General features: G+C 32.6%; 1 protein-coding gene across 3 annotated transcripts; it reads right to left on the bottom strand.

The window, feature by feature from the left end:
- Positions 1-291: 291 nt before the first annotated feature.
- LOC118046110 (uncharacterized) lies at positions 292-6,648 on the bottom strand. 3 transcript variants are annotated; one of them, XM_035054884.2, is made up of 14 exons: positions 6,151-6,648; positions 5,977-6,052; positions 5,101-5,306; positions 4,899-4,985; positions 4,686-4,778; positions 3,759-3,913; positions 3,585-3,669; positions 3,409-3,495; positions 3,213-3,332; positions 1,716-1,826; positions 1,465-1,637; positions 1,286-1,374; positions 695-721; positions 292-503 (listed from the first exon to the last, which is right to left on the bottom strand). In XM_035054884.2, the coding sequence occupies exons 1-11, from the start codon at positions 6,478-6,480 to the stop codon at positions 1,470-1,472; spliced, it is 1,518 nt and encodes a 505-aa protein (XP_034910775.1). In that variant the 5' UTR covers positions 6,481-6,648; the 3' UTR covers positions 292-503; positions 695-721; positions 1,286-1,374; positions 1,465-1,469. The 3 variants fall into 3 exon arrangements, with proteins under 3 accessions (XP_034910775.1, XP_034910774.1, XP_034910776.1); XM_035054883.2 differs by having other exon boundaries at positions 292-721; XM_035054885.2 differs by having other exon boundaries at positions 292-721; positions 1,716-1,817; positions 6,151-6,645.
- Positions 6,649-15,232: the final 8,584 nt, after the last annotated feature.

Below are 15,232 nucleotides of genomic sequence, written 5' to 3'. Positions count from 1 at the left end.
ATTGTTACTACAATTCCAATTGCACTTTCTGTCTAAATCCCATTTTGCGATTATGAAAATAATTACTATTTATTTTTATTTAGTTCATATTGCACTTTTGTTCACTCCGCTGGTAATTTGGATTTTCTACTGCCTAATTCTTGGACATCCTTCATCTTCCTGCAACATTGTACAAACTTCAAACTTTCAACGTGTTCTCTCGTATACATAATCTATAGTAGCCCGAACGAAACCAGACAATTGAAATGGATCCAAGACCACAGTGATAATAGAGGTTCTCAACTCAGAATATATAAAGCACGTTTCATAAAAAGAAAACGAATATACAAACACAAATCACCGAAACAAGGCTCAGTTAACTTTGTTCATCCAGCCCTGCATTTACAATTTACTCAATATGCCATGAATGGCCAAGTTATCTATAGACATACACGAAAATGCTGGGTTTTTTTTTTTTTTATTAGCTCTCCCCCCTTTACAAGTGCTAGTGCACTATAACTGGTCTGGAGACAAGGGAAAAAAACCAGGTGAAAAAATGTCCAAGTCAAAGTAGAAAGATGCAGTGGTTGATCTAGGCTTATGAACAAATTATTAAATGGACCCAATAGCTTCCAATCAGTTGAATAGAATAAACGTGACTACTTCTAAAAGGCATATGCTAGAGGCTGTAAAACAAGTTGTACTCATTGGTTACCTTGAGCAGTATCCAAAATGCGTCTACCTGTAAAACAGAAAAAACTGAAATAATTGAGGACACAAGGTCAAGCGATTAATAAGCCAGTTCTGACTTGCATGGGGAAATATATATATATATATATATATATATATATATATATATATATATATCAGCAAATGATGCAAAACATTCAAAATTCCCCTTTCACCCCATTTATCACTCCAGAAACTATAAATATAGGTTTTGCAATAACTTGTCCAAGATTCTTAAATTAAATTTTCATCCCTATAAGATATGTGATTTTCCATATTCAATAATTCTTTTGATTCTTTCCAAAATCATTTTTTTCGGTTAACATGCCATCACAAATTCAATAATTGCACAAGAAACCAAACAATTGAAATTGGCTTTTTGAGCTTTACCCTTAAAGACAAACAACAACTTATCACATACTTCACTAATAATAACTGTAACAGTTCAACCACTGTTTATGTTATCAGAATAATGATCCTCTGCAGAAAGACATGATATCCCTTAGTTTTAACAGTCACAGCATTATTCATGAAAGCATTCATCAAAAGCAATGTGTGGAGGCTCCATTCCACTAACCTGGTCTATATTCCTCATTTGGAATCCATGAGCCCGAGGACAGCAAAGTAACTTCTTATTCCACACAATCCATGCACAAATAATGTTATCTGCACCAAGTTGATCCAAGTTAAGATGGATACAATAAGCAAACATGTAAGAACTAAACATACAGCAGGGAGAGAGAGAGAAAGATGTACCTTTTTCATTTCAATAAAGGGGCATAAGGAGCTGGGCATGGAGGCATGGTGTGATCAGGTAACTGGTTTATCAAATCAACTGCAGCCTGCAAGCATGCATTCAGCATTTTCTTTTCCAATCTAACAAGCTGAGTAGCCACTCGCTTCTTGGGGTTCAAGTTAGGGTCTGCCAACTAGTGCAGCAAAATTATTACGGATTAAACCTCTATCACCAGCATATTAGACTATCAATGGGGTCGGTAAAGTCTTACCATCAACTCATCTTCACTTATGCTGGTACAATAGCCAGCAAGGCGTGTTCTAAAATAAACAGTAAGCTGATCTAACACTGCTTGTTCCATACAAGGGCTTACCTGTAACAGCTAAGCAATTTCAGAGTGAATCTTGGAAGATGGGAACCATGTTTCATTTAACTAGAGAAAGTCCATACGAATTTCATTAAAATATAGATCTCCAGAGTCATAGGCATGGGTAAAATCCATCACAATTTACCAGACCTTGCTCCATAATGCTCATATTGCAAGAATAAAAAGAAAGAAAAAAACTAAAAGACAGCTCTCCTCATGACATGGCAGCTGAGGTTAGCTCACGAAGCTTTGCCATACCCATACAATTCCAACCATAAATCCTAAAAATGAGATAATTGCATTATTAGGACACTAACTTTACACCTTTTCACAATTTAATACATGAACTTTGATTTATTTTTATTTTTAGGGTATACCAACTTTTTCAAAAATTTCAATCAAATACTTCGGATCTCTGTCAATTCTTCAATTATTTGATGATATGTAATTTGTCCTTAAATCGTTGTTGGTACTCCAACTTTTGTTTTACATCAATCAAGTATAACTTTAATATTTTTCATTTTGACACACCAACATTTTTTATTGTTCCAATAAAGTACTTCAGTCAATTTTTCATTTTCTAATGTGAGTTTTATTTAGTAAAAGAACCCTCTAAAATAAGATCATTTTAATAAATTAAATATTTTAAATTAAAATAAATGCTTGTAAAAAACTAAAATAAACTCTTTGGTAAATCATTTAAATAAAGAATAAAAACTATTTTATAATTAACTAGCATTAAAAAATAAATTATTGATTTAATTAAAATATTTATAATTTTAACCAAATAAATGAATAGCATATGATTGCAACATAAATGGAAAGTGGATGGAATCATGACAAAGAGAACACGTTAAAAAAAATTACCCAAGTAAAGGAACCTAGTCAATTAAAAAATGTACTTGATTGGAACAATAAAAATGTTGGTGTATCAAAATGAAAAGGATTAAAGTTGTTGTACATGATTGACATAAAATGAAAGTTGGAGTACCAATAACAATTTAAGAGAAAATGGCATGTCATCAAAATAACAGAAGAATTGATGGAAGGTGGACCGAATTACTTCACAGAAATTTTTTAAAAAGTCAGTACACTCAAACAAAAAAATCAAAGTTCATGTGCTTAATTGAAAAAAAGTGTGAAGTTGGTATATTAATAAGAGCAATTATCCCTCCTAAAAATCATTGATCTCTGCATAAAGCATGATTAACATGGTTTCCAAATTTTAGTAAAAATCAATTGACCAGAGCTTGAGAGTGATAAGAACAATATCGATGAATCCTGATTTCTTACCATAAAAAATGAATAAACAAAAGAAAGAAAATAGGGATGCATTCACCACACTAAACAACATCCAAAAATAAATAATATCACATATGATTTGAAAAAAAATGAACTTACTGGACAAACTGGACCTTGAGAAGAAATTACAGATTGCATTTCAGAAGGATCTGATACATATCCCAATCGCAAATAAGGAAGAATATCTGACACAGCCTCTTTTTCCTTTCCCGCGTATACCTGCAGCAAGGACAGATTAAAAGATCTGAAAGAAGGGACCTATGCAATAACCTACGCACGAAAATTTGTTTCATACTTGAAAAACTTGTACTGACAATTTCCCATTTCTTTGAGCAACCATTCTCTTGTCCTGATACTGAGGGTCCTCAGTGTTCAGTGCTGCCTGGATCATACAGTACATAATACATATCAATACAGATAACATCCAAACATATGAATATTTCAATACAGAAGGGGGAAAATTAAGATCACCTCAACTGCTATTCGGTCATAAGGATTATCTTCATCAACAAAGCCATAGTTTAAAAGCAATTTTGAATTCGGCTGTGGCCCACACCTGAAAATGCAAATTTCAAATTTCTTAATGAAAAAAAACGAGTCCTGCAGAACAAAATGAAATTAAGGCCATCAAAGCAATTTACATACCATACAACAATGGGCTCCCCGGCCTTGTATGGTCGATCAACCACCAATTCAACAGCACCATCAACAGCAGTTAACATTGCCTTGCAGTTGCTACTGTATGCTAGCAAAGGTGGTCCAAGAGGAACCAAAGCAAATCTTCGAGCCAAACTTACTTTCTGAACATTTAAGAGCACAGTAGATCAATCAGAATGACTTATTCAAAAATAGCTATATCTAAAAACCACCACAATAGACATCCTAAGCTTTCATAGCAAAGAAATGCAGCAAATTAGCAGAACTCAGAAGAGCAACAAAATCAGAATTAAAAACAACTTAAATGGCATACGCAGATTGCTTAACATTTACAATGAATACACTCCATGAAAAAACAACTGCGCTCATGATTTTGAGGCAGCCACAGTCCACATGGCATCCATCAAATTCTGTATGAATCAAGCATAATGTATGGCACAGAGCTAAGATGAAATGGCCCGAGAAAGAGCAAGGTAGTAACAACAGAGAAGAAGATGCACAAAGGCTAATGCTCAAGCCTTAGGAAGCAGCAATTGTAAGCTCAAAAGGAGTCCAAGATCACCCCATGATAATAGCCAAACTGACAGAAAAGAAGATGTAGAAGGATAGATAGAAAGAATTAGTACTTGTGAAAAGGAAAATATTACTTACTGTGAAGAAAAAGATATGGAAAAACATGACAATAGAATAACCACTCACAAAAAGAACAAATTTATGTACCAATTGTATCGTATTACCTATGCTACTAATCATATGTTGTTGTAGGATGTTTTAAAAGTAAAACACATATTATGTGCCTTCATAATTGGTGTATACTTTACTGTCAACCAATTCAAGCTGAACTAAGTCCTCCAGCATGATAATACAGGGGGGGGGGGGGCATGTGTTATCGCTCTGCTAGCAGGGCAAATATACCTGTAAATGCACCACACAGGATTGAATGGCTACAAAAGCTTGTTTGAAAATCTCAAAGGGAAAGGCTTCAGTAGGTATATCATATGGATATTGCTGCAATACGGACATCGATATCAAAAGAATGTCAGAAGATGACAATATTAAATCTCTTTGAAGAAAGTAGCAAGGACATATTGTAGAGCGCTTTCAAATTGGAAACAACAAAGGTATAACCTGAAATAGAGAACCAGCCATGAACCAAACAGTGTCTAGCTCCTCATATTCTCTTTTAATTCCATCTGCCCTGTCAAGAACTTCAGCCTACTTCACCAACATAAATCTAGTCTTAACCATGGAGCATAGCATCAATTTTATTTATAAAGGCGATCAATAAAATAATGTGCCAGAATTCAAATGATCACAAAGTATATAATACCTTAGTTGGGCTACCAGTCAGGTAAGCCAATTCAGCCTCAGACCATAAAAGTGGAGATTCCACAGCCAGCTGACCCCTACCTCGCTGACGATCAAGCTCCCTTATATATGGATACCAGAATGACTTCTTTCCTTGCTTCTTCTCATACATCAGGTATAAGGCCAAGCATGCCAATTCCGATAATTTGTTTGTGGTTAAGAGTTCCGCTATATGAAAGATCAAGCAGACAGAAAAAAATATCTTACAATTGGTTCAAGGTAAGTTTTTCATGGAAGCTGAACACCTAAATTAGTCACACTTACATTTATCATGGTTTCACTTATAGTATGCTGAGGGGTTTCACTATCTAGTCAAGCAAAGAAACAGATCACACAAACGCATACATTCCCTACCTGTTTGCTAATACTCTCGAAACTGAATAAGATGGCATAGAAGAGGCAAATCCCTCCCCACCAACACTCCCATAAAGTTGACAGTGCAGATTCAAAGCATTACGAGAAACCGACTGCATGAACAAACATGATTCCAAACACAATATCTTTGTTGTTTTATGGAGTTTCTCCTATGATTGAGAATTGAAAGCTTAAAACAGCTTGCACAAAAAGACTTGCACCATTTTTTAATAACGAATGTGGATAACTTCCGCATGCACCATGCATCAGAAAACTGTACGGATAAATGGTAACAAGCGCAAGAGCAGAATAGCAAGATTATAATCTATCTAGTATGAATGAAATTTACTATCTCAACCCATTTTAACCTTTCTAAGTTCACAACACACTATTTGACTACATGAAATCAACAATGAACATTCACCACTGCTAAATCCCCAGCACAATACACAATCCAAAACGAGCTTAAAACACTACACCTTACCAAGAGTCTCATTTCCCAAAACCCTCTCGAGTGTAACAACAAGCGAATTGGGCACTGAAACCGCCACATCACTGGCCTGCAAAAAGCTCAAACGCACACAACAATAAATAAAGAAAAAAAAACAAATTGATTTTCAAAAAAAAAAATTCACAAATTATAAAACCCTAAAAAGACCTGAAGATCCTCGCTAGCAGCAACATAATGAATAGGTCGAAGTTTCTTGTCATGAGAAGGTCTTTCTTTAAGCACAACTTTGCAAGGAGGCAATCCATTTTTATGCATCCACGACTTCAAATCCCCAAATTCGTCTTCTTCTTCTCCTCCTCTTTTGCTCACAACTTCACTAGTACGTTTCCCATCGACTAATGTTGCAAAGCACAAATTTCTCCGCCGCCGGTGAAATGAAACGGCGCGTTTAGGAAGATTGGAAAATGAAATTGAAACCCTAGAGAGAACAGTTAGAGAAGGTGAAATGCATTTGTTGTGTAAACAAGTGAATTCCATTTTCTTTTCTTTTAGGGTTTAGGATTGATTGCTGAGAGAAGCGAAAGATTGTGTGTTTGGAGATTTTCTTTCTTTTTTTCTGCTGTTTTTTTTTTTTTTTTGTGCTGTGGGGATAAGAGGATTACAAGAACTTGTTTTCTTTTGTCGATTTCAAGAATTGGATTGGAGGGAAACAAAAGTATACCTTTTGTTTTTTGGGTGGGGTTGCGGTTGATGGAGCTTCACCACCACTACACCCTGGATAATGTATATTTTAGTACCTAATTTGTATCAACTTTTACAGTTAAGTATTCATTTTGAATTGAGACGGTAATATTCCGATGTCTAAACTTTGATTTGTTGCTATAGTTGAGTGCTTGCTTTTAATATTTATGAGATTGATCATAGATGTGATAATTTTGAGTGCTCCCATTTAGTATATTGTTGGATGTTTGAATTCTTATGGAAGAACCTTTGCATTCACTATATATTTGATATTGTGGTGTAGAGTGTTTATTAAAAATAATTTTTATGTAAAAATATATTAAAATAATTTTTTTTATTTTTAATATCAACACTTCAAAATTATTGAAAAACATAAAAAAAAAATTACTTTGATACTTTTTTAAGCTAAACAGATTTTAAAAATACACTTAAACATAGTTTGAAATATAAAAAACAACAAGTGACACATGTTAATTTTTAATAATATGAGGAATTATGACAGATCTAGTAATATTGATGGATACAAGTAGACAAATTCTCAATATGATTTTGGAAATAAAGTTTACATCATCAACAATTTTATGACATGAACATGTGGCACATGTCAATTTTTAATAATGTTAGGAATATTAACTTACATAAAGGTGTAATGATAATAAAAATATAATGGTAGGGTTAATACTAAGAAAGAAAAAAGTAAAAGGATTTTTTAAACATAAACATAGAGTAAAGAAATGTATGGAAGAATGAATCCAATTTAAAATGGTTTCATTCACCCCTATTATCTTGAATTTGTATTTTAAATGAATTTGTATTTTAAGGTCTTTTTATTAATTTCATCCCCATCCCCATATTTTTGTTTTCTTTACTTGGTCATGTCTTTTTGTTTAATATACTTAGGTGATGTTTGATAATGTGACTGCGTATAAGGTTTAAAGTGAGCCATGAAAATATGTGTTTGGTTAGATTAAAATCGAGTTTTATTTTGGTGGTACCCACCAAGAATTGAGGTTACACCCAAGGTCAAACAAGAACAAGATACTTGAGCTTTGCAAACAGCAGCTCACCTTATTTTTTAAGAGCCATCGACAAAACACATCCTAAAGAGAAAAAAAAAAGCCATTGGAATATCAAACTTCCCAAAACCTCAACAATTCATCTAATAAATCAAGAGCAAAAATACCTTGCAATCTTTTCTTGATTGGTTAGATTCTTCATCTCTCTCACAAAAAAATTAAGAACTTTTTGTCTCTTTCGACCATCTTCTCTCCTTTACTGTCAAAAATGATTTCCCTTTCTTTTTTCTACTCAATACGCTTTTGCAACGTAAATGATCTTGTAATTTTTTTTCATTTTTTTTGTTGCTTCCACCGTGAACAGTTTTTTCTATCTTTTGTACTTGTCTTCCTCAAAATTAATACATGATCTGGCATCTTCTTGTTTTTTTTATTGTTTCTCACAATTTTATATTTATTGTTGATGAATCTATTTGTAGATTTGTTAGTTTGGGAGGCACAAGAACGAGGAGATCTTGAAAACTTGTCTAGGAACAAAAAGGGAAGGTGTTATAAAATTGATTATGTGTTTCTTTTTTTTTTACAAATATTTAACTAATTTCTTGTTTTAATAATACATTAATTAAAGTTTGGGTATTATATATTGTTCTTGTTTACAATATTGTGAACATATGGTGCTGTGAGGTAGGTTAATTAACCATTTGCATTACATGGTTTGCATGCCGATATGAAGAAAAACACTTTGGGTGTTGTGAAGTAGGTTAATTAACCATCTACATTTCTAGGTCATTTGCATTTCTAGGTCTACAATACTACAAACTTTGTTGACTGTTTTTATTTACAAGATGCTATGTTAGACCTTTTTTTTTTATTTATTTCATCATGTATTCTATTTTTGAAGATTTCAAGTAAGTCTTTTGCTAACATCAGAAAAACTTAGAGGGATTATACAATGAGAGAGAGAGAGATGATTTTTCAAGATCTGTAAATGTTGGACAACAGACCTGTTATGTAAGTTATGTTTAAGAGTATGGTTGCGGTTGCTTTTCATTTTGAAATGCATCAAAATGATATTTTTTAGTCATGTTTAAGAGTGTGGTTGCGGTTGCTTTTCATTTTGAAATGCATCAAAATGATATTTTTTTCATTTTAAAAATTATTTTTGAGATTAGTATATCAAAACGATCCAAAACATATAAAAAATAATTTTTTGGAAAAGTAGGTTAGCCCGTGTTTCCAAACGATCTCGTAATTAGAAAAGCAAAGAAATAATTATTTGAGTTAAAATTTTACTTAGACAAATACATACTCAATTATGGTTTTGTGCATGTGAATTGGCATAAATTAATATACAATTAGAAATTAATTTTCTAAGTTTGTATACTAACCAAATTAATATACAGAAATGTATGACACAAGGTTCTCTTCTTTAGCTAATCATTGTATGTTGACCAAATTGTTTGTCTCTAATGACCTATTATATTGCAATTGTACATTTGTTTTTCTAAGTTTTCACCCTCACATTCTCCATGCAACCGTGGCTTCTTCTAACCATTGACTTTTGATAGGATGTTAATTAATTTTAGTTGATGTCATTATATATTACATGTTTAATCTAACTACCATATATATATTTGATGGTCTAAGTTTATTTTTAGGACTAGAAGTCCTTTTTTTTTCTTTTCAATTTTGCCTACTTCTATAAAAGATTAGTCAAATTCTAAGCATGTTATAATTCATTATGTTTGCTTTCAAATATGTTATCCAACTAGAAATGGAAGGTCCTGAAATTATGGATAAAATTGCTTGAACTAAAGAAATGTTGTATACCTTTTATGACCTTTACATCAAGGCTATTCATATGAGAATATCGACTGAGACCAAATACTTATTTCAACAAAGCTAGTTGGAAATATTTATTGACGACATCCTTTAAAGAACAAATTAGTCATGCATTCACCAAGGCACAAATGAAGAACAAATGGGATGGCTTCAAAAAGAATTGGAGGATATGGACGAAGATCATTTCTAAAACTGGTGTGGGTTGAAGTAATGAATTAGGAACAATTTCTGCTAGTGATGAGTGGTAGAAAGCAAAAAATTCAGATTATTTATCATGATCCTTAATATTTAATTTGTTTAAATCTTAGTTCAGTAATTAATAAATTATTTAAAGTTGCATGAAATAATTTTATTTGTTTTGTGTAGGGAATAAAAAGAGCAAAAAAGTTTAGGCAAGCTGGTATCAAATTGTCTTTACATATGAAGTTTGACAGAATGTTTTCAAACATTGTTGCTACTGGAGAGTATGCATGGGCACCATTGTCTAGAGTCTTGTGTGATGATAATATTGGTGTTAATGGCAATCAAAATGCTAAGATCAACCTGATTTGGAAGAAGAAAGCGGTGATTTAAAAGATGATGAAATTTCAAATTTTATCAATGATATTTGTAACATGGTTAGTAGGGTTAATATGTCTAGCAATAGCAACACAAGCAGTAATGGCAAGAGAAAAGAAAGAGAAAGTTCTGAGGTTCAAACTGGGAAAAAAAAAAAAAAGGAATTTTGGAATTAGGTTATAACTATTGTCACATTAGTATCAATTAGTTGACAATATGTCAAACAATATTGATTCAACATCTATTTGCAAAGACAGGAAAGGGTATAGTATTCCCGAGGTTATGAGTGAGCTTCACTCAATTAAAGGATTTAATATCGGAGATGATTTTCATGGGTTTGTGACACAACCAAAAGATTGATGTCTTCTCCCAAGTGTAGGAGTATCGAAGTAATAAATACTCCGGCAAGATCGGGGTCGAACCACAAGAAGGTTAACTATATAAATTATAAATAACAACAACAACAACAACAACAACAATAACAATAACAATAATAACACCAATAATAATAATAGTAGTACTAATAATAATAATAATAATAATAATAATAATAATAATAATAATAAGAGTAATAATAATAATAGTAATAATAAAGAGGACTTTGAGATGTAAAATTAATGTGAGGATTAAACAATGATAAAAACAAATATCAAGGTTATATAATCCACTAATAGTACTTCAAACAAGTATAGTATAAACTCTTATTACTCAACTAGAAACCACACTCAAAGGAGGTTTCAATCAGATTATAAATTGTTAACATGATTACATTAATTATCTTATTCGAGTAATGCCAATACTTGTAAATATTATCAGGTATTCATGGTGATAACTTATGTTAACTAACATGACCAAAAGATTGATGTCTTCTCCCAAGTGTAAGAGTGTCAAAGTAATACATAACTCGGCAAGATCGGGTTCGAACCACTAGGAGGTTAATTGTATAAATTATAAACAACAACAACAACAATAATAACACTACTAACTACTAGTAGTAGTAGTAGTAGTAGTAGTAGTAGTAGTAGTAGTAGTAAAGAAGAAGAAGAAGAAGTTGATGAGAATTTTGAGATGGAAGATCAATGTGAGAATTAAACAATGATAAAAACAAGTGTCAAGGTTAGAGGATCCACTAATGATATTTCAAACAAGTATAGTATAAACTCTTATTACTCAACTGGAAACCACACATAAAGGAGATTTTAATCAGATTTTAAATTGTTAACATGATTACATTAGTTATCTTATTCGAATAATGCTAATACTTGTAAATATTGTTAGGTATTCATGATTATAACTTATGTTAACAACAAAATCAAGTTCCTTTTATAGCACAAGTGTAGGTTTTACCATACGGTTGGGCTATAAAAGTGTCAAGCATTTGTTGTACCAAGTGTTATACAACACAAATCTAGATTAACCATTTAACAAGCAAAGTATTAAGAGTGAACAAGATAACAAATACAAAACATGTTAGTATCAAACATTAAAGTCCATGTTGAGTTTACACTATATTTATAGGCATTTTGACTTCTAGAACTCAAGATATGGGCTGAACATTAAACAGTGTCTGGACTGCAGGATAGATTCGGACTTCTCTGTTGTTGCTATAATTTGGACTTGAAAATGGCCTTTTTAAATCTTGGACTCCACATGAAAGTTTTAGGCATATGTCTTATCTTTCCATCCATATAAAGCAGACCTAAATTTGAGATCTAAAACTTCAGATATGACCCAATTACCAAACAGTGTTCTAGTTTGGACTGAACCAACATCTCTTTTTTAAGTTTGGCCCTCTATTTGTCCTTTCAATTTCAGTACTTAAACTCGTCAATCAATCCTTTCATTTATGTGATAGACTTGAATTTAAGATGAATATTTACCATAAATTAAAGGTATCTTATATTATTAGATATGTTATTATAAAACATGCTTTAGTTAATGAGTTATTGATACTTTAAGTGCAAAATGATAATATAAAACCTTGATAAAAATGCACTTTTAAGTACTAATCACACCCTCCAACTAGCTTATTACCAATCCTTAGTAATCAAAGCGTTAAAATAGAAAAACAATTTGCAAATTCCACAAAGCAAGGCATTTATCATTTAACTTCCATTAATCTATCCAGATAAACAAACTCTTATTAAATTCATATATCTGCTCAAGTACCTATTAAACAAGATATTAATAAAACTTTTTTTTGTGCTCAAAATATGAACATATAGTTATGGGGCTTTACTTGGAAGAAAACAAAATTTTTGTTCTAATGTTTAAGGTTAACTTCCTTGGGTTGAAATTATTATCTTTTTTTTTTTAATATATATACATATAACTTAAAACATAATGCATCTTTAACCCATGTAACGAGCTTTCAGCTAATGACTCCCAGACCAGTTGGTCGTAGGGCATTAGGTGTTTAGACACCCCTACGAGCTTAGTAACTTGGGTTGCAGATACTGATACTTAGATAGTGCAATGTTTGATTCCCTTAAGCTTTTCTCCTTAACTCATGTAACAAGCGTTGGGCCAATAGCTCCCAAGTCAGTTGACTTTAGGGTATTAAGTGTTAAAACACCCATTCAGGCTTAATTACTTAGGTTAGGAAGGCTAAGAAACCAAACTTATCTACATTTTTATTATCATCATTTTTTTTTGTTTTTTTGCAAATTATATACTATCCCTTTTCCCATAGTTGTTACTTTTAACAAAAGAACATGAATAATGTAATAATCCAATGTGCAACCCACAATCATATGTTAAAGTATGAGTGTGAAAATGAAGGTTTAAGAATACTTGTTAAATAAGTATATAAGCAGAATTAAGTGATAACAATGTGAGAGTTTTTAAACCTGAATATTTCAAAGGAAGTATGTGATAGACCTTGTTATGATTATTGCAAATAACCATTGAAAAATATTTACTAAGATGCGTCTCAAGAGTCAATGAAATTCTCCCTTACTCTAGCATCCTAGTAATAATAGTTTTGTCAAATGGTTTTAATAATAGCAAAAATAGTTAGTAAGTTTTTTTTTTTAATGTCAACTACTACCCTCTCCCCCCAACCTAGGTTTATGGTGAATGTGCAGTTGGGCCCAAAGAGAAAATATGAAAGATCTCTTCAAATATGCCCATACCACTTGGTAAGGCCATGAAGGCATCAACATGGTTAAACATTATATTCATTCGATCAGACATTGTTGAGACTTGTAGTTCCTCTCCAATTGTTTTTCCAATGATGTCCCCTTTTGCTAAAATTTTTGGAATGATACCCAAAACTTGACTGCCTCTTAAGAATGCAGTTGTTGACACACTCCCCATTAACCCAAGGTTGCCTCCCTTATACACTAAATGAATCTTTCTCTTAGCTAGTACCTAACCAAGATGATTTACTGATTCTAAAAACTCTTTTTCTTTCCCAGGACTGGATCCACCAAAAACACAAATATTTTTGATGTGATGACTTGAGGAACCTGCCATTTCTACACACTTTTATATTTTTTGAATGTATGGGTTGAGTAGAAATGAAGGGAAAAAAGGTAAGATTTTATAGATGAGAAATTGAATATGCAATCATACCACCTATATGTAGGCCAGCTGGAGTCTCACTCTCTCTCTCTCTCTCTCTTTATTTATTTATTTATTTTTAAAAAAGCATGTGTATGTAAAGGTAGTTGTGATTGTGGCTCACATCTTCCCTTGGTTTTACGTCCAAGAACAGCTTAAACGCCCTCTATAGATCGGGGATAGGCTTCCTATTTAGTTTTCTTAAAAATTGGCAAACATGGTCTTTTTTAGTCAAATTCCCAAGACTATGATGAACATGTTTTTTATGAAAATAGGGCCATAAATCATGAATTGCACGATGCATATCTCCACTATGATGAGACTTAAAAGTCAATAGAAGATTATCCAAAGACTCCATGTTTTGAAAGAAATCCCACCTTTTGACAATTTTCACAAGTTTTGCAGAATGTATATGAGTCCTTGAACATGGTGGCCCAGTAAAATCCACTTTGTAAGATTTTTGCAATCATCGTTTTTGATGAAAAATGATCCTCACATGCTTCCGAGTGATAAAATTTAATAACACTACTTAGCATTTTGAAATATTTGATCAGGACAATATTTGAACAAGTAAGGGTGATGTGGACCAGCCCAGAAACACCAGCAAGGACCCATTACATGTTCCAAATGGACCAATGACGGTTCAAGACAAAGACATTGAAAGACACATTGAATGCCTTGGTTTTGAAGGTTTCCATCAAATCAGAATTGAAAGGTTCATTGGAGTATCAAGAGGAGATCCTAGTACATCTTATCCATGTGCAAGAGGGGTCTAATACAACCTTATTTGGGCCGTGAGATGAGGACAACAAAGGAAACAAAAGAATCTTACTACAACTTGGAAACAACATGGTGGCTACCTTTTCCATTTGTTTCTAGGATTAAGGGCTACATGGAAGGCTATAAATAAGCCTTCAATCAATTCTGTACTATTTTAGTTCATTCTCTTCTTCTCATGGCAGAACATGGATTTAATATTAGGGGCTTTATTTTATTTTGTTAGCTACAACCCAAGGCTTGTTTGGGCTTAATTCATACTTTGTTTTAAGCTAGGATCCAATGATTGTTTGGATTAAGTTATGGGCTTTTCAATTTAGGGTTTTGGGCCACTTTTGAATGTACCTCATATAAGTCCACATAAGGGATCCATTCGGGTTAACTTTTCAAGAATTATTTAAAATCATGTAGGCCAAAATTTCAGCAACTTTGATGAATATTATTCTGAATTTTTTAGTTTTAACGTGTGATAGTGATTCTTGCATTCTTCAATTCTTGAACGAACTGAATCTGACATATCAAAGATTAACTGGCTTCATGGCGTCATTCTACCCATTCCAATAGTGTTGGTGCCTTGGGGTAGGTTTCCATTGTATCACACTCTTATCAGACCTCTTTCGGCTTTCCGGGATCAGATCTCAATCTTGATTGTGGGTTGTGTGACCATGTGATCACAAGGTTCGCATCAAAGGGTCATCCCAATAAAAGTTTTGCACTTTGCTCAAAAACTTTCTTTTGTCTTGATTATCCAAATTAGCTGGCAAAAATACTGAAGCAAGAAAATTGATATT

This window comes from Populus alba, chromosome 17 (assembly GCF_005239225.2).
Source record: "Populus alba chromosome 17, ASM523922v2, whole genome shotgun sequence".
In the NCBI taxonomy this organism is placed as follows: Eukaryota; Viridiplantae; Streptophyta; class Magnoliopsida; order Malpighiales; family Salicaceae; genus Populus; species Populus alba.
The sequence above is the reverse complement of the archived record's forward strand: the minus strand, read 5'-3'. Positions and strand labels throughout refer to the sequence as shown.